Source organism: Rhinopithecus roxellana, chromosome 19 (genome assembly GCF_007565055.1).
Source record: "Rhinopithecus roxellana isolate Shanxi Qingling chromosome 19, ASM756505v1, whole genome shotgun sequence".
In the NCBI taxonomy this organism is placed as follows: Eukaryota; Metazoa; Chordata; class Mammalia; order Primates; family Cercopithecidae; genus Rhinopithecus; species Rhinopithecus roxellana.
The window spans coordinates 4,286,884-4,313,077 of NC_044567.1; the positions used below are offsets into that span (position 1 = coordinate 4,286,884).

The 26,194-nt window shown below is 44.9% G+C and overlaps 1 protein-coding gene across 2 annotated transcripts in view; it reads right to left on the bottom strand.

Moving 5' to 3' along the window:
* Positions 1-26,194, bottom strand: part of SOCS7 (suppressor of cytokine signaling 7) — a 53,324-nt gene that overhangs the window by 8,524 nt on the left and 18,606 nt on the right. For both annotated transcript variants that reach the window (XM_030923704.1, XM_010379354.2), the window contains 3 exons: positions 20,931-21,059; positions 1,626-1,761; positions 1,071-1,221 (listed from right to left, as the gene is read on the bottom strand). In XM_030923704.1, coding sequence (XP_030779564.1) covers positions 1,101-1,221; positions 1,626-1,761; positions 20,931-21,059 — 386 coding nt within the window. In that variant the 3' untranslated portion in view covers positions 1,071-1,100. The remainder of the gene's footprint in view (positions 1-1,070; positions 1,222-1,625; positions 1,762-20,930; positions 21,060-26,194) is intronic.

A 26,194-nucleotide genomic window follows, 5' to 3' on the forward strand; every position in this document is an offset into this window, starting at 1 on the left:
ACAGACGTGGTCCTCTAACTGAATGGCCTAATTACTCTTCAAGGGTAGTCAGGTAGGTGGACTTCCCTAGTGCTCTCTCTACCTCTCAGCCTAATCTCAAGTGCAAAGCCATCATGCAGAGAAATCCACCTAGACACCAGACATTAGATGTTTAGTCACTTCCAAAGGCATACAATTTGCATATAATTGAAGAAATGATAAGACTGTACATCTACTCCAGGATTCACACCAGAAGAAAGCAGTCATTGCACACTGGCAGTCAATCTTGCTTGTCACCACCACCACCAAAGTCATGGCTCCCTGGCAACTGTGTTCCCTACTCAGGAACTTGGCCCCACAATGTTCACTTTAGTGCAATTTAAAAGACTAACTGGAATTCATCTGCACAAACCAGTATTGCAAGATATTTTATGGGAAAATAAATGAGTAGAACTGTGTAATGATGGGAGAAGAGCCTCGTAGATAAATGAACTCCTTAGTTAATTCACTTATTCTCTTCAATAATTTACTTTGTAATGGCCCAAATGGAACTCTAAATAGAAGAGTGGGCTGTTTTTCTTCATCCCCATATTCCAAGCTGTGGGACATGGTGGAGTCTCACTGAAGTGCATGCCTGTTGCAATTAAAGGCATGTTTGTGTTCTCTTTGATGAAGTTTCCTTTCCCTTTAGCTTCCTGCTTTATATGCCAATTGTGTGGTATCAGGGAGATCAGCCCAAGTCCCTATGAGAGGAGGCTGCACTCTTCTTTTTATTTTTTTCAATTACCCTCTCCTTGCCAGAGGCTGCACTCTTAGCTACACTTGGGTGTCCCCCTCCTTGCTCACATTCAGTGATTAGCTTGCACATTTCCTGGCAATCTGCTTTCATGTCTTTCATGTCTGTCTGCTTTTCTCCCAAATGGGGTGTATGCCCCTGGGGACTCCACAGTCAGATCTTGTCATTCTATGGGCAAATGCTTCGATCGGGGCTATCCATGTTGGGAGATGCAGGGAGGGGGCCCAAGGCTCAATGCATGGTGATGACTGCCCAGTAAGAAATGTGGCTGGGCAGTGAGGCGGAGAGCTCATACCCTTGGTGGTGACCAGCAGGGAGCCCCTCGCTACGTGGAGGGTTCCACCTCTTGCTTCTGTTTGGAAATGAGCTGCGCTTCCTTTAGAGACAGGTATACCTCTTCCTGAGGATCATAGTAGTAGAACTTTCGGATATAAGAGATCAGAGGTCTGTGAAAAACAGATGAGGGATATACACAAAAGGTTTTTATGCAAAATATAAAAGAAGTAACTCCTTTGTTCAACTCTTCTTCATTCCCTACATGGTAGAGACCTAACACAATTTCCATTTTCTCAGTTATTATAGTTCTGTCTTCCTTACCCTTACCACTTCTACTCTATTCTTCACAGAGACTGCAGAAGGGAGGCTGACACACACACCTTCCTCCCTCTGGCTGCAATATGACAGTTCTAAAGTTAGGTGCTAAGACATAGGAAATGTGAAAGAATGATGTCTGCAAATATTTTATGCCAGACTCTGCCTGTGAAGGTAGCTTGCAGGCCTCACTGGAATTTGTTACCTCCCCACAACCCCCTTACTCATTCCTGTCCCAACCCTAAGAACCCCATTGTACTTAGGCAGTGGGAGATCTGGGATGTGATCTATCCTGACGAGCTGTCGTATCCGGAATCTGCAAAGGTGCTGGAGGGATTTGACATTGCTGAATCGGGACACTGGATAGAGCAGCTGGACAGGAGTTGGTGGCAATCCTTCAAGAAAGAAAACAAAGGAAAATATTCAGAGGAAACAATGGAGCTAACTACCATTTCTTGTATGAAGAGAACCTAGAGAGAGGAAATGGGACTTCTTTATGGTTCATATATGTATTCTGTGCAAAAGCCCCTCCACAAAGGGCTGTTGATTTCCATTTCCAGAAGAACCACCACCACATTCACACTTAAGGAAGTCTATTCTCTGCCAAAGGCCTCCCTAGCATCACTTTTGTGTGTGTGAGTGGTTTTTTTTGTTTGTTTGTTTGTTTTGGAGACAGGGTCTCGTTCTGTCACCCAGGCTGGAGTGCAGTGGCCCAATCTCAGCTCACTGCAGCCTTGACCTCCCAGACTCAAGAAATCCTCCTGCCTCAGCCTCCTGAGTAGCTGGGACCACAGGTGCATGCCACTATACCCAGCTAATTTTTGTATTTTTAGTAGAGACGGGGTTTCCCTGTGTTGCCCAGGCTAGTCTCAAACTCCTGGGCTCAAGCAATCCACCTGCCTCGGCCTCCCAAAGTGCTAGGATTATAGGCGTGAGCCACTGTGCCTGGCTTCTAGCATCACTCATAACAGCTGAGAGTCCTGCTCCTTCGAGTAGTCCAATGATGCCAAACTAGAGACACTGCTTGGACCGAAGTGGCCAGTCCCAGGCCTGAGGCTCTTGGGAAGGCCAAGAATCAAAAGGATCCCTGCTGGGAATGGGAGATACTTGTTGGACACATCTACCAGTATCCTGAAAGTGAGGACTCAGAAAAGCCGTTCAGAGGAGTCCCCACCAAATTCCAATTGGTTCAGCAGAGAGGCTGGTAAGTAGAATATAACAGCTGGGATCAAAGTTGACAAGCCTATTATTCCTGCTATTACTTCAAGCCAGGACAACCAGGTTTAGCCCCTCTTATACTCACCATCCACAACCCCCACTTCCCGCTTCTGAAATTTTAGGCCAGGAAACCAAAAAAAGATGATGCTTTTAAAAGAACAACAACCACAATAGCTTGGGCAAGCTGGGATTAGTACTACTCAGTGCAAACCTGCCTGCTGATTGATGCCAAATAGACTCAATGGGAGTACCACCTCCTTATGTATTAGCAGGCTATATCCCACCCCAAAAAGGGCCCCACGCCACAGCACAGAGACATCCAGAATGGCAGCAACACTGGGGTTCAAGGGAACAAAGAATATTTTGCTTTCAGTAAACAAAGGCGCTATGGAAGGTAAACAAGATTCTCTGAGAAATAATCTGAGTTGCAAAACCTGTCAAAGAATTCTCAGCCATTGTCATATCAAAAGACATTCTGTAGACAATTCTGTAAACACAACTGATTGGAAAATAAAATATCTACTATTATTGGGGTTTAAGTTCAAACAGTTTTTTTTTTTTTTTTTTTTTTTTTGAGACGGAGTCTCGCTCTGTCGCCCAGGCTGGAGTGCAGTGGCCCGATCTCAGCTCACTGCAAGCTCCGCCTCCCGGGTTCCCGCCATTCTCCTGCCTCAGCCTCCCGAGTAGCTGGGACTACAGGCGCCCGCCACCTCGCCCGGCTAGTTTTTTGTATTTTTTAGTAGAGACGGGGTTTCACCGTGTTCGCCAGGATGGTCTTGATCTCCTGACCTCATGATCCGCCCGTCTCGGCCTCCCAAAGTGCTGGGATTACAGGCTTGAGCCACCGCGCCCGGCCCCAAACAGTTTTTTTGTTTATTTGTTTGTTTAAGACGGCATCTTGCTCTTGCTGCCCAGGCTGGAGTGCAGTGGCGTGATTTCGGCTCATTGCAAGCTCCAACTCTTAGGTTCAAGCGATTCTCCTGCCTTAGCCTCCCGAGTAGCTGGGATTACAGGCGCCTGCCATCGTGCCCAGCTAATATTTGTATTTTTAGTAGAGACGGGGTTTCACCATGTTGACTAGGTTGGTCTCGAACTCCTGACCTTGGGTGATCCACCTGCTTCAGCCTCCCAAAGTGCTGGGATTACAGGTGTGAGCCACCGTGCCAGGCCCAGATGGTTTTAAAATTTTGTTTGAAGGCATGAAAACAAAACAAATGAAGGCTTGCACACTGCATCCCAAAGCTTTTTCATGATCACTGACAATAGACTTTCTGGGGAAAAAAAAAGAAATCAAAATATATTATTTTATTGTTACTGAACAAGTAAGCTCATCTTAAAAACATACACAGGCTAGGTGCAGTGGCACATGCCTATAATCCTAGTACTTTGGGAGACCAAGGAGGAAAGATCACTTGAGGCCAGGAACTCGAGGCTACAGTGAGCCAAGATTGCTGCTACTGCACTCCAGCCTGGGTGACAGAGCATGACCCTGTCTCTAAAAAAAAAATAGTAATAATGATAAGTTATTTAGTCTTTAAAACTATACTTTGAGGCAAACACCACCATCCCCATTTCACATATAAAGAAACTGAGGCCCACTGAGCTTAGAGAACTTGCTGCGGCATGGAGCCAATAAAGTTGGCCTGCCTTGAACACTTGCCCTAAGGAAGAATTATCAGTGGCTCTACCATAGCCGAGGAACCTCTCAGCAGGGTTCTCCAGGAGGGTCTCTAGAGTGCCTACACCTCTGCCCATCTAACAAGGAGGTTGTCCAGGACACAGCACTCTGGTTCATGACCAGCCTCTCCTAGTCCTCTGCCTGGCACTCCCACCCCTTCAAAACTAAGTCTTGTATTTTGAAGCCCTACTGTTCTCCTGCAGCCACATGGTTGGTCCTCTCCATTAAAAGAAAAAAAGAACTCACACATGAATTTTTCCTTGAATATATTTAACTCAAGCGTTTTTTTTTTTTTTTTGAGACGGAGTCTCGCTCTGTCGCCCAGGCTGGGGTGCAGTGGCCCGATCTCAGCTCACTGCAAGCTCCGCCTCCCAGGTTCCCGCCATTCTCCTGCCTCAGCCTCCCGAGTAGCTGGGACTACAGGCGCCCGCCACCTCGCCTGGCTAGTTTTTTGTATTTTTAGTAGAGACGGGGTTTCACCGTGTTAGGCAGGATGGTCTCGATCTCCTGACCTCGTGATCCACCCGTCTCGGCCTCCCAAAGTGCTGGGATTACAGGCTTGAGCCACCGCGCCTGGCCTTATTTTACCTTTTTATCACATACACGTTATTTCAAAATTTAAAAAGAAATACATATTAGAACTAAAAAATGAGTTATGCAAGGTTACAGGATATAAGATGAATATGCAAAAAGCAATTAAATTTCTATATTCTAGCTATAAAAAATCCAAAATCCAAAAATAATTAAAATTAAGAAAGCAATTTACAATAGGATCAAAAACAAATACTAAAAAATAAATTTAACAGAAGAAGTACAAAACTTATATTATGGGCCGGGCGCGGTGGCTCAAGCCTGTAATCCCAGCACTTTGGGAGGCCGAGACGGGCAGATCACGAGGTCAGGAGATCGAGACCATCCTGGCTAACACGGTGAAACCCCTGTCTCTACTAAAAAATACAAAAAAACTAGCCGGGCGAGGTGGCGGGCGCCTGTAGTCCCAGCTACTTGGGAGGCTGAGGCAGGAGAATGGTGTAAACCCGGGGGGCGGAGCTTGCAGTGAGCTGAGATCCGGCCATTGCACTCCAGCCTGGGCGACAGAGCGAGACTCCGTCTCAAAAAAAAAAAAAAAAAAACTTACATTATGAAAAAATACGGGCCAGGCACAGTGGCTCATACCTATAATTCCAGCACTTTGGGAGGCGGAGGCAGGTGGATGGCTTGAGCCAAAGGGTTAGAGACCAGCCTGGGCAACGTGGTGAGACCACATCTCTACTAAAAATATAAAGATTAGCAGAGCATGGTTGTGTGCGCCTATAGTCCCAGTTACACAGGAGGCTGAAGTGGAGGGCAGATTGAGCCAGGGAGGTAGAGGCTGTAGTGAGCCATGATGGCACCACTGCACACCAGACTGGATGATAGTGGGACAAAAAAAAAAAAAAAGACTGAAAGACAGAAAGAAAGAGGAAGGAAGGAAGGAAGGAAGGAGGGAGGGAGGGAGGGAGGGAGGGAGGGAGGGAGGGAGGGAGGGAAGGAAGGAAGGAAGGAAGGAAGGAAGGAAGGAAGGAAGGAAAAACAAAAGAAAAAATACAAAACATTGTTCAGAGTTGTTTTTTTTTTTTTTTTTTTTTGAGACGGAGTCTTGCTCTGTTGCCCGGGCTGGAGTGCAGTGGCCGGACCTCAGCTCACTGCAAGCTCCGCCTCCTGGGTTTACGCCATTCTCCTGCCTCAGCCTCCAAAGTAGCTGGGACTACAGGCACCCGCCACCTCGCCCGGCTAGTTTTTTGTATTTTTAGTAGAGACGGGGTTTCACCATGTTAGCCAGGATGGTCTCGATCTCCTGACCTCGTGATCCACCCGTCTTGGCCTCCCAAAGTGCTGGGATTACAGGCTTGAGCCACCGCGCCTGGCCCAGAGTTTTAAAAAGACCTAAATAAGCAGAAAGACAGCCTATGTCTATGGATCAGAAGACTTAATATTGTTGTTAATTCTTAATATGTTGTTAATAATAACATGTCAATACACCCCAAATTGATGTACAGACTCAACTCCACACTCTTGCCAACACCGGGGTATTAAAGGGTATTAAAATCTCAGTAGGCTTCTTTGCAGAAATTGACAATCTGATCCTAAAATTCATATGGAAATGCAAGAAACCCAAAATAGCCAAAACCATCTTGAAAAACAACAAAGTTGGAAGACTCACACTTTTCCATCTCAAAACTTACTACAAAACTATAGGAATCAAGACAGTAATGGCATAAGGATGGACATACAGCTCAATGGAATAGAACTGAGTCTGGAAATTAACCTTCACAGTTACCATCAACTGATTTCAACAAGGATGCCAAGACAATTCAATGGGGAAAGAATATCTTTTCAAAAAATAGTGCTAGAACTGAATAAAAAGAGTAAAGTTGGACTCCTTTCTCATGCCATACACAAAAATTCAAGGCTGGGTACAGTGGCTCACACCTGTAATCCCAGCTCTTTGGGCGACTGAGGTGGGAGGATCACTTGAGGCCAGGAGGCAGAGGTTGTGGTGAGCCAAGATTGTGCCACTGCACTCCAGCCTGGGTGACAGGGAGAGAGACACACTCCGTCTCTCTCTCTCTCTCTCTCTCTCTCTCTCTATATATATATATATATATATACACCAAGCAAAAAAAATTGAAAAAACAAAAATTAACTCAAAATGGATAGTAGACCTAATGTAAAAGCTAAAAGTTTAAGTCTCCTAGAAGAATATATAGGCATTAAGCTCCATTGCCTTTGGTTAGGCAAACTTTTCTAAATATAACAAGCAAAAAAAAAAAAAACAGGTAAGTAGGAATAGGAACTCATCAAAATCCTTCATGCTTCAAAGAACACCATCAAGAAAGTAAAAAGACAACCCACAGAATGGGAGAAAATATTTGTAAATCATATCTGACAAGGGACTTGTATCCAGAATATATAAAGATATTTATTTATTTATTTTGAGATAAAATAAAAGCTGGAGTGCAGTGGCGTGATCTCGGCTCACTGCAACCTCCACCTCCTGGGCTCAAGCAATCTTCCCATCTTAGTCTTCCAAGTAGCTGGGACGACAGGCATGCATCACCACACTGGGCTAATTTTTAAATTTTTTGTAGAGACAGTGTCTCCCAGGCAGATCTTGAGCTCCTGGGCTCAAGCAATCCTCCTGCCCTGGCCTCCCTAAGTACTGGGCTTATAGGCACCATGCCCAGCCTGTGAAGAACTCATAACTCAATAAGAAGACAAACAGCTCAATTACAAAATGAGCAAAGGATGTGAACAGAGACACAACAGTCAATAAGCAGATGAAAAGATGTCATTAGTCATTAGGGCAATGCAAATCAAAGCCACAATGAAATACCACTTCATACTCACTAGGAAGGCTATATTAAAAAAGATGGACAATAACAAAGTCTTGGGTGCAGTTGTTTTGGGAGTCTGGCATGGGGTTAAACATGGGATTACCATATGACCCAGCAATTTCATGCCTAGGAATATCTCCAAGAGAATTGAAAAGATATTCACATAAACAGCTGTACATGAATGTTCAAAGCAGCATTATTTATCTCATAATAGCCAAAAAGTGCAAACAACCTAAAGAATGGAGAAACAATATGTGGTATATACAGAGTGGGATGTTAGTCATAAAAAGGAATGCAGTGCTGACACATGCTATGACACTGGTGAACTCTGAAAACATTATGCTAAGTAAAAGAAACAAGACAAAAATATTGTATGATTCCATTTATGTGAAATGTACCAAATAGTCAAAACCATAGAAACGGAAAACAGATCAGTGGTTGGTAGGGGCCAGGAGGTAGAGGGAATAGGGAGTAACTGCTAATAGTCCAAGGTTTTCATTTTGGTGTGATGAAAACATTCTAAAATTGATTGTGGTGATTGTTGTACAACTCTGTGAATATACTAAAAACCACTGCACTGCACAGTATTTTATTTTTTTCTTGAGACACAGTCTTGCTCTCTGTTGCCCAGGATGAAGTGCAGTGGTGTGTTCTCAGCTTACTGCAACCTCTGCCTCCTGGGTTCAAGCAATTCTCCTGCCTTGGCCTCCTGAGTAGCTGGAACTGGGACTGCAGGTGCCCACCACCGCTTCTAGCTAATTTATGTTTTTTTTTTTTTTTTTTTTTTTTTTTTTTATCAAGATGGGGTTTCGCGCCATGTTGCCCAGGCTGGACTTGAACCCCTAGGCTCAAGCAATCTACCTTCCTTGGCTTTGAATGACACATTTTAGATGGGTGAATTTCATGTTATGTGCATTATATCTCAATAAAACTGTTAGATAAAAGCAAGGAAGGAAGGGAGGGAAAGAGGGAGAAAGAAATACCCCAACATGAAGAGCCTTCTGCTGGCCAAAGGTGAGACAATACGAGCTTCAATAATTGTAACTGTAATGAATTAAAGGCATTAAGTGGGCCAGGCATGGTGGTTCACGCCTATGCCTATAATCCTAGCACTGTGGGAGGCCGAGGCAGTTGGATCACCTGAGATCAGGAGTTTGAGACCAGCCTGGCCAACATAGCGAAACCCCATCTCTACTAAAAATACAAAAAAATTAGCCAGGCGTGGTGGCACGTGCCTGTAATCTCAGCTACATGGGAGGCTGGGGCAGGAGAATCACTTGAACCCGGGAGTTGGAGGTTGCAGTGAGCCGAGATCGTGCCACTGCACTCTAGCCTGGGTGACAGAGCGAGACTCTGTCTCAAAAAAAATAAGAAAGCCGGCCGGGCGTGGTGGCTCAAGCCTGTAATCCCAGCACTTTGGGAGGCCGAGACGGGCGGATCACGAGGTCAGGAGATCGAGACCATCCTGGCTAACATGGTGAAACCCCGTCTCTACTAGAAAATACAAAAAACTAGCCAGGCGAGGTGGCGGGCGCCTGTAGTCCCAGCTACTCGGGAGGCTGAGGCAGGAGAATGGCATAAACCCGGGAGGCAGAGCTTGCAGTGAGCTGAGATCTGGCCACTGCACTCCAGCCTGGGCGACAGCGAGACTCCGTCTCAAAAAAAAAAAAAAAAAAAAGAAAGAAAGCCATTAAGTATGTTTAATTCCATGAATTTTATATATATTTATATAAATATATATATATAAAATATATATTTTTTTGAGACACAGTGTCTCTCTGTCACCCAGGCTAGAGGACAGTGGCGCGATCTCGGCTCACTGCAACCTCTGACTCCTGAGTTCAAGCGATTCTCCTGCCCCTGCCTCCCAAGCAGCTGGGATTACAGGCACGTGCCACCACGCCCGGCTAATTTTTTATATTTTTAGTAGAGACAAGGTTTTGCCATATTGGCCAGGCTGGTCTCCAACTCCTGACCTCAGGTGATCCAATTGCCTTGGCCTCCCAAAGTGCTGGATTACAGGTGTGAGTCACTGCACCTGGCTGAATTAATCACATATATATATATGATAAAAAATATATATATATATTATTTTTCTTTCTTTTTTTTTTGAGACGGAGTCTTGCTCTGTTGCCCAGGCTGGAGTGCAGTGGCATGATCTCAGCTCACTGCAAGCTCTGCCTCCCAGATTCATGCCATTCTCCTGCCTCAGCCTCCCGAGTAGCTGGGACAACAGGCGCCCGCCACGAGGTCCAGCTAATTTTTTGTATTTTTAGTAAAGATGGGGTTTCACCGTGTTAGCCAGGATGGTCTCAATCTCCTGACCTCATAATCCGCCCGCCTCAGCCTCCCAAAGGGCTGGGATTACAGGCGTGAGCCACCGCGCCCAGCCATTAATTATAATTTTCTAAATGATCACCTTCAAAGGATGATAGGGAACCAATTCATTATCTTGAAAATTAGTAAATAAAGAAAAAGAATCAAGCATTTATCCTGCTTTTTCTATATGAATTTGGTAAATAATAGTTGAGGAGAAATGTCTCTGTAAAACTATTCCATCTAACAAATAAAAAGTGATAAAATTAGAGTATCATGATTTTGCAACTCCCAATGAACAGCTGCTAAGATCACAAAAAGAGACACAACCAGACATCATGTGTTTCCTATGAGCATGCCAAATACTACCTATATAATCTTGCTAAAAGGATCAAGCCTTAGTTTGTTTGTTTGTTTGTTTGTTTGTTTGTTTTTGAGGCGGAGTCTCGCTCTGTCGCCCGGACTGGAGTGCAGAGGCCGGATCTCAGCTCACTGCAAGCTCTGCCTCCCGGGTTTACGCCATTCTCCTGCCTCAGCCTCCTGAGTAGCTGGGACTACAGGCGCCCGCCACCTCGCCCGGCTAGTTTTTGTATTTTTTAGTAGAGACGGGGTTTCACCGTGTTAGCCAGGATGGTCTCGATCTCCTGACCTCGTGATCCGCCCGTCTCGGCCTCCCAAAGTGCTGGGATTACAGGCTTGAGCCACCGCGCCCGGCCGTTTGTTTGTTTTTGAGATACAGTCTCATTCTGTCGCCCAGGCTAGAGTGCAGTGGCATGAACATAGCTCAGTGTGGCTTTGACATAATGAACTCAAGTGATTACCCTGCCTCAGCCTCCTGGCTTTTTTTTTTTTTTTTTTTTTGAGACACAGCCTCCCTGTTTCGCCCGGGCTGGAGTGCTGTGGCGCAATCTTGGCTCATTGCAACCTCCGCCTCCTGGGTTCAGGCAATTCTCCTGCCTCAGCCTTCCAAGTAGCTGGGATTACAAGTATGGGCCACCATGCCTGGCTAATTTTTATATTTTTAGTAGAGACGGGGTTTCTCCATGTTGGCCAGCCTGGTCTCAAACTCTCGACCTCAGGTGATCCACCTGTCTCGGCCTCCCAAAGTGCTGGGATTACAAGCCCGAGCCACCGCGCCTAGCCTCGGCTAATTTTTAATTTATTTTTTTGGTAAAGACAGGGTCTTACCATGTTGCCCAGGAAGGTCTTGAACTCCTAGGTTTAAGTGATCCTCCTGCCTCACCTCCCGAAGTGCTGGGATTTTAGGCATGAACTACTATTATATGTTCAGCCAAGCCTGAGTTTGAATCAGACTCCTGCTAATTTGTAAGAAATACAGAAGACAGGACAACATGCTGAACTCCAACAAGAGTATGTAATTAGTAAAATCCAGGGAAATTCTCCAGGTCAAACCGCCCAATTATTCAATAAGTAAATTGTAAAGAAATGAAATAAAAATCCAAGATTAAGAGATTTAAAAGATATGAATTTTTTTTTTTTTTTTTTTTGAGATGGAAACTCGCTCTGTCGCCCAGGCTGGAATGCAGTGGCCGGATCTCGGCTCACTGCAAGCTCCGCCTCCCGGATTCACACCATTCTCCTGCCTCAGCCTCCCGAGTAGCTGCGACTACAGGCGCCCACCACCTTGCCCGGCTAGTTTTTTGTATTTTTTAGTAGAGACAGGGTTTCACCGGGTTAGCCAGGGTGGCCTCGATCTCCTGACCTTGTGATCTGCCCGTCTCGGCCTCCCGATATGAAAATTTTTTAAAATGAGCAACATCAGGCCAGGCACGGTGGCTCACGCCTGTAATCCCAGCACTCTGGGAGGCCGAGGCGGGCGGATCATGAGGTCAGGAGATCGAGACCATCCTGACTAACACGGTGAAACCCCGTCTCTACTAAAAATACAAAAACATTAGCCGGGTGTGGTGGCGGGCGCCTGTAGTCCCAGCTACTCGGGAGGCTGAGGCAGGAGAACGGCGTGAACCCGGGAGGTGAAGCTTGCAGTGAGCCGAGATTGAGCCACTGCACTCCAGCCTGGGCAACCAAGCGAGACTCCATCTCAATAATAATAATAATAATAATAATAATATTAAACCATGCATGTGATTTTTGTGGTTTTCTATTTTATTTAAAAAAAAAAGAAAGAAAAGAAATTCAGATGAAGTAGTGCTGTCATGCTGCTCCCCCTCCCCAGCGAATCCAAATTGGGTAAGCCTTTGGATTCAATTACCATTTTACAGGAAATTCAGAGGACAGAGGAACATATTAAATGATGCCATGGAGATGCAATAGGTAAACTCCAGACAGAACAATATTTTAAATATATAAATTGCAAGAAAAAAAAGGGGAAAAGAAATGGAGGAAGAAAACTACAAATTAAAAAAGAAGTGCTGCTGGGCGTGGTGGCTCACACCTGTAATCACAGCACTTTGGGAGGCTGAGGAGGGTGGATCACAAGGTCAGCAGTTCGAGACCAGCCTGACCAACATGATGAAACCCCATCTCTACTAAAAATACAAAAAAATTAGCTGGGCGTGGTGGCGGGCACCTGTAATCCCAGCGACTTGGGAGGCTGAGGCAGAAGAATTGCTTGAAACTGGAAGGCGGAGATTGCAGTGAGCCGAGATTGCGCCACTGCATTCTAGCCTGGACAATAAGAGCAAAACTCTGTCTCAAAACAAACAAAAAGGCCGGGCGCGGTGGCTCAAGCCTGTAATCCCAGCACTTTGGGAGGCCGAGACGGGCGGATCAAGAGGTCAGGAGATTGAGACCATCCTGGCTAACACGGTGAAACCCCGTCTCTACTAAAAATACAAAAAAACTAGCCGGGCGAAGTGGCGGGCGCCTGTAGTCCCAGCTACTCGGGAGGCTGAGGCAGGAGAATGGCGTAAACCCGGGAGGCGGAGCTTGCAGTGAGCTGAGATCCGGCCACTGCACTCCAGCCCCAGCGACAGAGTGAGACTCTGCCTCAAAAAAAAAAAAAAAAAAACAAAAAACAAAAAACAAAAAAAGAGCTGGGTGCAGTGGCTCACGCCTGTAATCCCAGCACTTTGGGAGACTGAGGTGGGTGGATCACGAAGTCAGGAGTTCAAGACCAGCCTGACCAACACGGTAAAACCCTGTCTCTACTAAAAATTTAAAAATTAGCCAGGTGTGGTGGTGCGTGCCTGTAATCCCAGCTACTCAGGAGGCCGAGGCAGGAGAATCGCTTGAACCTGGGAGGTGGCTGGTTGCAGTGAGCTGAGATCGCACCACTGCACTCCAGCCTGGGTGACAGAGGGAGACTCCATCTCAGAGAAAAAAAAAAAAAGAACCTGGGCATGGTGGTTCATGCCTGTAATCTCAATACTTTGGAAGGCTGAGGAGGGAAGATCACTTGAGCCCAGGAGTTTATGACCAGCCTGCGCAACATAGAAACTCCTTGTCTCAACAAAAAAATTGAAAAATTAGCCAAGCATGGTGGCCCATGACTGTAGTCCTAGCTACTCGGGAGGCTGAGGTGGAAGGATCACTTGAGCCTGGGAGGCCAAGGCATGACTGCACTACTATATTCCAGCCTGAGTGACAGAGACCCTGTCTCAAAACAAAACAAAACAAAAGTATATTTAAACACAAAACACTAGTATGCAATGAAGAAGTGGACAGGTATACAAACAGGGCAGGAGTGGCCATGGGCTGATGTTTGCTGGGGCTGGGTGATGGATACATAGGGTTTATTACACCATTCTGCATACCAAACAAATAAACATAAAGAAGGTAATAATCGGCTGGGCGCGGTGGCTCAAGCCTGTAATCCCAGCACTTTGGGAGGCCGAGACGGGCGGATCACAAGGTCAGGAGATCGAGACCATCCTGGCTAACACGGTGAAACCCCGTCTCTACTAAAAAATACAAAAAAAAAAAAAAAAAACAAAACTAGCCGGGCGAGGTGGCAGGCGCCTGTAGTCCCAGCTACTTGGGAGGCTGAGGCAGGAGAATGGCGTGAACCCGGGAGGCGGAGCTTGCAGTGAGCTGAGATCCGGCCACTGCACTCCAGCCTGGGCGACAGCGAGACTCCGTCTCAAAAAAAAAAAAAAAAAAAAAAGAAGGTAATAATCCAGGAATAAGTCTAGTTAGCAAATACACTCAAGGGAGTCTTACAGTGTTGCTGGAGGGGGTCATGCAGCCAGAGCAAGGAGGGGAGCCCTATCAGTGGCATGACCCTGTACCTATAAAATAAGGACAAACCACTTACTGGGGAGATGCCCAGAGACACTGGTCACAAATCCCCAGGAAAGGACTCCTGGCTTCCTTCTTTCACAAGCATAAGTGAAATAATCTCTTCTTAGTATGCCTAATACCTCATCAGCAAATGTTTGAGTGTTCTAATACACAAAATAATATAGAGCAGGCTGGGCGCGGTGGCTCACCCCTGTAATCCCAGCACTTTGGGAGGCCGAGGCAGGTGGATCACCTAAGGTCAGGAGTTCGAGACCAGCCTGACCAACACGGTGAAACCCGTCTCCAAAAAATACAAAAAATTAGCCAGGCGTGATGGTGGGCACCTGTAATTCCAGCTACTCAGGAGAATTGCTTGAACCCAGGAGGCAGAGTTTGTGGTGAGCCGAGATTGCGCCACTGCACTCCAGCCTGGGCACAACAAAGCAAGACTCCATCTCAAAATAATATAGAGCAAAGGAAAGAGAGTTGTTGCTCTGGATGACCTGGCAATCAGATAGGTAAGATAAAATAACGACAAAGGGCATCTCAAGGGATATCAGAAGGACATCTGAGGGGCCACCCAGAGTATCATTCAACACATATATCTTGAGTACCACCTTTATAGGGCCAGGAGAACACCAGAGATACCACCTTAAATACTTCCTATGCACCTACATCTTAGAGACCACTGAGAAAGGTAACATCTGTTGAGTGCTTACTCTGTGTCAGGCATTGTCTTAAATATTTTACATGAGTTAATTCTTGCATTCCTCAAAACAATCCTGTAAGTTAGATACTATAATCATCCCCATTTTACTGTTGAGGAAACTGAGGCAAGAGAGGTTCAGTTCATGCCTAAGATCACAGAGCTAATAACTGGCAGGACCTGGGGTAGCACTCGGTGTTCTGGACCCAGAACCTGTACTTTTTAACCACTATGGTATATAGCAATGGTTCCCAACTGGGTATGATTTTGGCTCCCAGGGACATATGGAGACATAATGTGATTGTCACAGCTTTAGGGGGGCGGGTGAGTGCTCCTGGTATTTAGTGGGCAAAAGTCAGGGCTTCCTCCAATACACAGGACAGACCCCACAACAAAAAACTGTCCAGCCTAAAATGTCAATAATGCTGAGCTGAGAAACCCTGATAAACAGGGAAGACATGTCACTGAACAAGTAATTATAAACTTAACAAGGGTTACAAAAGAGGAAGTAACCAATTTCCTTAAAAAGCTGTACAATTCAGCCAGGTGCGGTGGCTCACACCTGTAATCCCAGCACTTTGGGAGACCAAGGCAGGCGGACCATGAGGTCAAGAGTTCAAGACCAGCCTGGCCAACATGGTGAAACCCCGTCTTTACTAAAAATACAAAAATTAGCTGGGCAAGGTGGAAGGCGCCTATACCATCCGAGTACGGGAGGCTGAGGAAGGAGAATCGTTTGAACTTGGGAGGTGGAGGAGGTTGCAGTGAGCCGAGATCATGCCACTGCACTCCAGCCTGGGGGACTGGGGGAGACTCCATCTCAAAACAAACAAAAAAGATCTGTCCAACTCAAAGCGTGTTTTGTTTTTGTTTTTGTTTGAGATAGGGTCTCGCTCTGTCACTTAGGCTGGAGTGCCGTGGCGCAATCACAGCTCACTGCAGCCTTGACCTACTAGGCCTAAAAGATCCTCCTACCTCAGCCTCCCAAGCAGCTGGGACCAAAGGCGCATACCACCACGTGCGGTTAGGTGTTTTTGTTTTGTTTTGTTTTTGTAGAGATGAAGTCTCTCTATATTATCCAGGCTAGTCTAGAACTCCTGGGCTCAAACAATCCTTCCACCTCTACCTCCCAAAGTGCTGGGATTACAGATGTGAGCCACCAAGTCTGATCAAAGTATGATTTTTTAAAGACATTTTTTCTTCATGAACTTTACAGATGAAGATTCTCTCAATTAAAAAGGGTATGTCTGCTTTTAGCTTGGCTCTAATAGGATCAGAGGTTTTGTGTGAAATCAGTCACACTCTCACTGCTGTCTGGTGTTAGGGGTTTAGTTTTTTTTTGTTTTTGTTTTTGTTTTGAGATAGTCTCTGGAGTGCAGCGGCGTGACTTGGCTCACTGCAACCTCCGCCTCCCAGGTTCAAGTGATTCTCCTGCCTCAGACTCCTGAGTAGCTGGGATTACAGGCGCCTGCCACCACGCCCAGCTAACTTTTGTATTTTTAGTAGACACGAGGTTTCACCATATTGGCCAGGCTGGTCTCAAACTCCTGACCTCGTGATCCGGCCACCTCGGCCTCCCAAAGTGCTGGGACTACAGGTGTGAGCCACCGGGCTCAGCAGGGATTTAGTTTATAATTGTGAAATGGATGAGGCCAGACTGAGATGTAATCAGTGACCTCAGATCTGCTGGGACCAGGATTCAATATTACAATAACCCAAAACTTCAAATTAAAAAAAAAAATTATATATATATTTACATTAAAAAAAAAAAGGGAGAAAAGATAAGGTCAAACCAAACTCAGGCACCATTATTTTACCAAGGGTTCCTCCCCCAGATGCTAATTATTCAATTTATTCTATTCTACTTAATTTATCTCTGTTCCTTATTTGTCACCACTCAGAACCTTCCCATTAGTTCCAGCTTTGCAATTCCTGTGATCCCTGGTATCCCTTTGACATCAGTCTTTTTTTTTTTGAAATGGAGTCCCACTCTGTAGCCCAAGCTGGAGTGCAGTGGCATGATCTTGGCTCACTGCAACCTCCAATTCCGGGGCTCAAGCAATTATCATGTCTCAGCCTCCCAAGTAGCTAGAACTACAGGTGTGTGCCACCATGCCCAGCTAATTTTTTGTATTTTAGTAGAGATGGGATTTCACCATATTGCCCAGGGTGGTTCAAGACCCTGAGCTCAGGCGATCTGCCCAACTTGGCCTCCCAAAGTGCTGGGATTACAGGCATGAGGCACCGTGCCCAGCCTGACACCAGTCTCAACACCTTCCTACTGCATCCAGCTCTGGGATCTAAGCCAGAAAAACCTGAGATCGCATCCTAGCTCTGCAACTCACTGGACCTCAGTTTCTTTTGCTTTTCCAAAAAGAAAAAAAAAAGGAGATTGTACTATCCCCTCAAAGGATAACACTTGGTTAAATGGAATAACACCTGGCTCCTTGTAGGTGTTCAGTTTTCATCATTGCAAAGTTTGAACACACAGGATCCTTTCTGAATCGATCAAGTTAAAATCCTTGACACAGACGAACAGAGCTCAACCTAAATGCTAATACTTACCTCCTTCCTCACCCCAATCCTCTCCTCTAATGAAGTCAAGCTTATATAATGCCTTCCCCTTTATGATAAGCAAAAGAGGGCAGCAAACAGTGGTAAAGGCTTTGTCTTCTTTGGCCCTATCCTTCAAAGTGAGGTCACTTAGGGTTGCGGGGCAACAACTCTGCTTTGCCCCCTCAACTTGGTTACAATTTTAAGTCTACACAGATCTTTAACTGGAGCATTTGCACCCTCCTGCCCCCAATAAACATGGTTCTACCTTCTTTAGGTAGTTTCCATAAATGCCAGCAAACTTTCAATCTGATTACTACTACCTCTTCCATTATAACAGACTGGTGGGAAATAAAGCCAAGGATTTGTAGTCGGGCCCAGGTTTGAATTCTGGCTTCAGCACTGATCAACTGAGTTAACTTTAGAATAAATAATCTAACTTTTGAGCCTCAGCCGCAGTTTCCTCACTGGCAAAATGAAGTCTTATGTATTATTTTATTTTTAAATTTATTGTATTTTATTTTTTTGGAGACAGAGTCTCCCTCTGTTGCCCAGGCTGAAGTGCAGTGGCGCAATCATGGCTCACTGCAACCTCCACCTCCTAGGTTCAAGTGATTCTCCTGCTTCAGCCTGCTAAGTAGCTGGGACTACAGGTGCCTGCCACCACACCTGGCTAATTTTTGTATTTTTAGTAGAGGTGAGGTTTCACCATGTTGGACACATCATTATTATTATTATTATTATTTTTGAGACAGAGTCTTGTTTGGGGACCTAGGCTAGAGTGTAGTGGCACAATCTCAGCTCACTGCAATCTCAGCCTCCTGGGTTTTAAGCGATTCTCCTGCCTTAGCCTCTGGAGTAGCTAGGATTACAGGCGTGTGCCACCACGCCTGGCTAATTTTGTATTTTCAGTAGAGGCGAGGTTTCACCATGTTGGTCAGGCTGGTCTCGAACTCCTGACCTGAGGTGATCCACCCACCTCAGACTCCCAAAGTGCTGGGATTACAGGCGTGAGCCACCGCGCCAGGCCATATTATTTTAATAGATTGATCTGTATTACCTAACTTTGAGGTTGTTGTAAAAATGTCAATGTATTTAAATAAAGAACCTGGCCAGTACCTGGCATCTAACAGGCACTCAATATTAACAGTGGCAAACACTATACACTCTAGCCCTTAATACGATGCTAAGAATCTTGGTTAAAATATCTGCAGACAGGGTACATTTGTAGAATGAAATAAGCTGTAACTGAGGAGTCCAATATTCCACGAAGTTTCTCAATATTCTACCAGTAAAGTGATGCTCCAGAGTCCAGAATTTCTCTGAGATTTTCCAGGCTTGCCCACAGGCAGAGCTGACTACCCTAACCTTGCTGGTCATCGCCACATGCTTTATACTGACTTGAACATGTGCTCTCACACCTTTGTCTTCCTTCCTGTCCCCTCTTTGAGACTATGACTTCTCTGAAGGCAGAAATGTAGCTTATTTTTTATAATAAATTGCAAAATAAATGTTTGTTAAACAAAAACCCCCCAAAAAGCCAAAAACTTTAAAAACTGCTAAGCAGAGTCAACTCCTATATGGAAGGAATCTAACTTTTCCCTTTAAGCAAGTCAACTGCACAAGACCCAACTGTGTTGACAGCACTGAGGCAAAACTAAATGAAGTGAGAATTAATACAGTTCACACCCTGTCATGCCTTATTTAAATCACCAAGATTACAAGAAACATTCCTGTCACCTGGCTCAATCCTGTTCCTAGTCTTCTGCCTGAGGCTCCCCTGAGCTCCTACAGTTCAGACTAATTTCTTGGCATTCTGTTTAAGAATCTTAATTTGATTCAATGGTAAAGCATGAAGTTCTCATTTTAAATTGTTTCTTTTTTTGTTTTTTTTTTTTTGTTTTTTTTTTTTTTGAAAGAGTCTGGGCTCTGTCACCCAGGCTGGAGTGCAATGGCGCAGTCTCAGCTCACTGCAACCTCCGCTTTCCCAGGTTCAAGCAATTCTCCCACCTCAGCCTCCCGAGTAGCTGGGATTACAGGCACCCACCACCACGCCTGGCTAATTTTTGAATTTTTAGTAGAAACCAGGTTTCACCATGTTGGCCAGGCTGTCTCGAACTCCTGACCTCAGGTGATCTGCCCTCCTCAGCCTCCCAAAGTGCTGGGATTACAGATGTGAGCTACTGCCCTATGCCTTTTTTTTTGAGACAGGGTCTCACTGTGTCACCCAGGCTGGAGTGCAGTGGCTTAATCTTGGCTTATTGGAGCCTCTGCCTCCCAGGCTCAAGTGATCCTCCCACCTCAGCCTCCCAAGTAGCTGGGACTACAGATGCCCGGCATCACACCCAGCTAACTTTTGTGTATTTTGTAGAGATATGGTTTCACCATGTTGCCCAGCCTGGTCTTGAAATCCTGGACTTGAGCAATCTGCCCGTCTCAGCCTCCCAAAGTACTGGGATTATTACAGTGTGAGCCACCATGCCTGGCTTAAGTTGTTTGTATCTTACAAGTTCCTCATATTAATGTCCTTGTCATTTTGTCTTACCAACACTATAAAGGCAGATTGCTCCAAACAATCCCCTCTTGCCCTCCACAAACTATACAGACACCTCCTTAACTTAGTGGGCAGGAAGACTATACAATCACACCAGCAAGAATAGCAACTGCCCAGTGCTCCCAAATGGAGAGAGGTCTTGTATTCATTAATGGTAGGGACGGCAATATACAAAACAAAGAATTTATTGCTCAGCAGCAAGTTTAGTACAACATGGGCAAACCCACAGCAGATACTTCCTAACAGAGCGCAATGTGCAATTGGATTTGGCCCTTGTTTTTTCCTTTTTTGGGGGAAACAGGGTTTTGTTCTATCACCCAGACTAGAGTGCAGTGGCACGATCATGGCTCAGTGCAGCCTTGACCTCCTGGGCTCGAGCGATCCTCCCATCTCAGCCTCCTAACTAGCTGGAACTACAGGCATGTACCACTATGTCTGGCTAATTTTTTAATTTTTTTAAGAGATGGGGGTCTCAAATTCCTGGGCTCAAGCAATCCTCCCACCTTGGCCTCTCAAAGTGCTGGGATTATAGGCATGAGCCACCATGCCTAGCCAGACTGAGCCCTCCTGACACTCGCCCCTGCCTTTCTGGTAAACATTCTCTTACCTTTCCCATTCCTATGGGTAGGACCTGAGAGCTCTCACCTTTCTCCTTCACTTATAAATGTTGACATGCCTAGATCAGGGACACCTCCAAATGTCAAATGTTCACATGATGCCTGGACATCAGAGGTGGAAGCAGTTTTCTCATTCATGTGGTCAGAGAAGCAAAGATTCCTCCTCAGTATGCTGAGAGATTAACGTACAAAGGCAGGGATTAACCACAGGACCAGGAGTGGTGGCTACAACAGCCAGGGGAAAAAAGCTTAACCGTGGCCTTTTGTGGGGGTGGTGTTTTTTGATACTAAACTGGATCATATCGAAGTTAAGTTAAATAATTAACAGAAGTACAGCCTTACCTGGAACCCTGGATCTTAAGAAATAGAGAAACTTTCCATTCTTGGAGTGCATAATGGCTCTCTTAATAAACTCTACAACAGATTGACAGCGGTCCTCAAACTTAGGATGACACCACAGGCTGAAGGTTCCTGCCATGGAAAATTAAGAAGTAAAAATTTTAAAACTTACTTTAGAAGATATGAGAGGCTGGTTTGAATATTTTAACAATGATTCTCACTTTTGGGAGGGCAGTTTGGGGGCAAGCTGGCTCAAAAGTCTCTGAAGCTACCTGTTCCTGCTTATCTCACAGTTAACTGTAAAAAGATGTTGCCTTTTGTAAGACATAAATTAGATCTTACAAAGTTTTTGTTAAGTAAATACAAGTTAAGTACTCCTTATCCGAAATGCTTAAGACCACAAGTGTTTCAGATTTTGGATTTTTTTCAGATTTTGGAATATTTGCATTATACTTACCCGTTGAACACCCCTAATCCAAAACTCTGAAATCCAAAGTGCTCCAATGAGCATTTCCTTTGGGCATCATGTCAGTGTGCAAAAAGTTTCAGATTTTTAAGCATTTTTGATTTCAGTTTAGGGATACTCAACCTTTAATAATTTCAAATCAGAAAAAAGATATGAAATTTTTCATCAAGTATGAACATTAATCTTTAAATCACAGACCTCCTCTCTCTCTATATATGTACTTATGTATATTAAGTATAGGTACAGTCATGCATTACTTAATGAGAGGAATATGTTCAGAGAAATGCATCATTAGGCGAATATCAGAGTGTACTTATCCAAACCTAGATGGTGTAGCCTACTACACACCTAGGCTATGTGGTAGAGCCTATTGCTCCTAGGCTACAGACCTGAATAGCATGTTACTGTGCTGAATACCGGAGGCAACTCTAACACAATGGTAAGTATATGAATACTTAAACATATTTATGTTTAAGTATGTACCTAAACAGACTTAAACATAGAAAAAGTACAGTAAAAATACAGTAATATAATCTTATGGAACCACCGTCATATATGTAGTCTATCATTGACCAAAATGTTGCTAAACAGTGTATGACTGTGTGTGTGTGTACACATATAAGCAGATCTTTGAATAACATTTTGTCAGTGTTGTTTCCTTGTAACTTTTTTTTTTTTTTTAGATAGGATCTTGCTCTGTCACCCAGGCTGGAGTGCACTGGCGTGATCTTGGCTCACTGCAACCTCCACTTCCTGGGTTCAAGTGATTCTCCTGCCTCAGACTCCTGAGTAGCTGGGATTACAGGCACCTGCCACCACGTCTGGCTAATTTTTGTATTTTTAGTAGAGACAGGGTTTCGCCACATTGGTCAGGCTGGTCTCGAACTCCTGACCTCAAGTGATCCACCTGCCTTGGCCTCCCAAAGTGCTGGGATTACAGGTGTGAGCCACCATGCTTGTTCTCTTATAATGTTGATAAGAAAAAGAAATTGATTTCCGGCCAGGACCACTGTCTGTGTGGAGTTGGCACATCTGCATGGGTTTTCTCTGGGTATGCTGGTTTCCTTCCATATCCCAGAGATGTTGTGTAAGGTGAAATGGCATGCTAAGCTGTGCCAGTCTGAGTGAGTGTGGGTATGTGGGTATATACCCCCCGATGGAATGGTGTCCTGTCCAGAGTTGTTCTGCCTTGCATCCTGAACTGCCACAATAGGCTCCGGCCACTTGTGATCCTGAGCTGGAATACTTGGGTAAATGATTATCTAATTTGTTTTCATTAATCTTTCTTACAAGTGTGTATAGTTTACATATATTTCACTGTTTAATATTAGAAGTGTTTTGGTCTTTTTTTTTTTTTTTTGAGATGGAGTCTAGCCCTGTCACCCAGGCTGGAGTGAAGTGGCGAGATCTCGGCTCACTGCAAGCTCCGCCTCCTGGGTTCACGCCAATTCTCCTGCCTCAGCCTCCTGAGTAGCTGGGACTACAGGCACCCACCACCAAGCCTGGCCAATTTTTTGTATTTTTAGTAGAGATGGGGTTTCACCATGTTAGCCAGAATCGTCTTGATCTCTTGACCTTGTGATCCGCCCACCTCAGCCTCCCAAAGTGCTGGGATTACAGGCGTGAGCCACTGCGTCTGGCTGTGTTTTGGTCTTTATGTAGAAGTTTGGTCTTTATTCCAGCCTGACCAACATGCAGAAACCCCATCTCTACTAAAAATACAAAATTAGCCGAGCGTCGTGGTGCATGCCTGTAATCCCAGCTACTCGGGAGGCTGAGGCAGGAGAACTGCTTGAACCCAGGAGGTAGAGGTTTCGGTAAGCCAAGATTGCACCATTGCACTCCAGCCTGGGCAATAAGGAGCGAAACTTCATCTTAAAAAAAAAAATTGGTTTTGTTATGCGTCTTTTTGCTTAAAGTCAGTTTCTAAGAACCTATTAATGACCTTTAAGTGAGGACTGACTGACTTATGTATGTACACTGACCCTTGAATAATGTTGGGGGGGCATGAACCCAATCCCAATGGCCCAACATCCTCCTCAACCCCACCAAAATCAAAAATCCACATATAACTTTTGCCTCCCCAAAAACTTTACTAACAACCTACTGTTGACTGAAAGCCTTATCAATAATTTAAACAGTTGATTAACATATGTTTTATATGTGACATGTATTATATACTGTATTCTTACAATTAAGCTAGAAAAAGGAATACTATTAAGAAAATAAGAAAATATATTTACTATTCATTAAATGGAAGTGGATCATCATAAAGTGATCATAAAGTGGATCATCATAAAGGTCTTCATCCTCATTGTCTTCAAACCAAATAGACTGAGGAAGAAGAGGAAGAGGAGTGTGTCTCAGGGTTGGCAGAGGTAGAGAAGGTGGAAGGGGAGGCAGGAGAGGAAGGCACACATGGTATAAATTTACAGAAATGTTATAATTTGTCTTTTTTTGCTTTTTGTATTTTTTAGAAACAGGGTCTCACTCTATCACCCAGGCTGGAGTGCAGTGGTGTGATCACAGCTCACTGCATCCTCGAACTACTGGGATTAAGTGATCCTCCTGCCCTAGCCTCCTGCATAGCTGAAGCTACCAGCCCAGGCTGGTCTTGAACTCCTGGCCTCAAGTGATCCTCCTGCCTTGGCCTCCCAACTGCTGGGATTACAGGCATGAGCCTCCACACTCAGGCTTGGTTTTTCATTTCTCTAAAAATGTTTCCATATGGTACCAATTCTTCTTCCCATTTGCTTTGGTTTTAGTGCCCATATCATCGAAGGGTCCAAGTCTAAAATAACTCAAAAGCAGTCTCAAATAACCTGAACCCTTCTGCCAGATTGCCTGACATCAATGTTTTCTGGCACTGTTTCTTCTATGTCTTCTTCCTCGTCATCTGGCACTGGCTCAGAAGAACTCATCTCCATCAAGTCATCTTCAGTTAATTCCTCTGATGTGGTGTTCTTGAATTTCTCTAAAATCCCTATCTTGAAATTCTTCACCCCTCATCTTCTATTTTTGCCATATCTCTTTCATGATTTCCTTGATTGGCTCTGTCACAGATCCTATGAAGTCACACATAATTTCTGGACACAGTTTTCTTCAGCAGGAATTTATTGTTTTCGGCTTGATGGCTTTCACAACTTTTTCTTTTGAGACAGGGTCTCACTCTGTTGCCCAGGCTGGAGTGCAGTGGCATGATCACTGGCTCACTGCAGTTTTGACCCCCCCGAGTACCTGGGACTAGAGGTATGCATGACCATGCCCAGCTTATTTTTGTATCTTTTGTGGAAATGTGGTTTCACCACATTGCCCAGGCTGGTCTCTAACTTCCAGGTTCAAGTGATCTGCCCGCCTTAGCCTCCCAAAGTGCTGGGATTACAGGCATGAGCCACTGCACCTGGCCCACAACTTCTTCTATAACAACTACGGCATCTTTTTTTTTTAGATGGAGTCTCACTCTGTCGCCCAGGCTGGAGTGCAGTGAAGTGATCTTGGCTCACTGTAACCTCCACCTCCCAAGTTCGAGTGATTCTCCTGCCTCAGCCTCCCAAGTAGCTGGGATTATAGGCATGCGCCACCAGGCCTGGCTAATTTTTGTATTTTTAGTAGAGACGGGGTTTCGCCACGTTGGCCAGGCTGGCCTCACACTCCTGATCTCAGGTGATCCACCCACCTTGGCCTCTCAAAGTGCTGGGATTATAGGCGTTAGCCACTCCACCCGGGCAACTATGATATCTTCAATGGAGAAATCCTTCCAGGCATTCATGATGTTCTATCGGTGTCTTCTTCCACAGCACTTAAAATCCTTTGCATAAAGTACCAAGTGCAATGAGTGTGAAAGGTCCTTATGACCCACCTGATCTAGAGGCTGAATTAGAGACGTTGTGTCTGGGGGCAAGCAGACCACTTTGACACCTTCAGTGTTGAACTCATGGGGTTCTGGGTGGCCAGGAGCATTGACCAATATCAAAAGAGCTTTAAAGGCAGTCCCTTACTGGCAAGGTACTTCCTGACTTCAGAGACAAAGCACTGATGAAACGAATCCAGAAAAAAAGGTTCTCATTGTGCATGCCTTCTTGCTGTACAACCAAAAGACTGTAGCTTTATAGGTAAAGGTAGTCCTGATTATTAACCCAATTGCATTTGCACAAAACGAGAGAGTTAGCCTACCCCTTCCTGCCTTAAATTCTGGTTCTTACTTCTCTTCCTTACTAATAAATATCCTTTGTGGCATTTTCCTTCCCCCAGAATAGGGCATTTTCATCTTCATTAAAAACCTGTTCAGGCAGATATCCTTTCTCCTCAGTGATTTTCCCCATGGTGTCTGGGAACCTGTCTGCTGCCTCTTGGTCAGTAGAAGCTATGTCTCCTGTTATCTTGACATTTTTCAAGTCAAATTGTCCTAAAATTATCAAACCATCCATTGCCGGAATTAAATTCTCCAGCTCTAGTTCTTTTACTTTCCTCTTGCTTTAAGTTGTCATATAACGACTTTACTTTTTCCTAAATCATATCAATCTATCTATAGGTATGCTTTGCTTTTCTGTTTTCTTTTTTGAGACAGGATCTTGCTCTGTCACCTAGACTGGAGTGCGGTGGAGCAATCATGGCTCACTGCAGCCTTGACCTCCCAGGCTCAAGCAATCCTCTCACTTCAGCCCCGTGAGTAGCCAGGACCACAGACAGGCATCACCATGCCCAGCTAATTTTTAAACATTTTAGATCTCACTATGTTGCCCAGGCTGGTCTTGAACTCCTGCCCTCAAATGATCCTCCCGACTTAGCCTCCCAAAGTGCT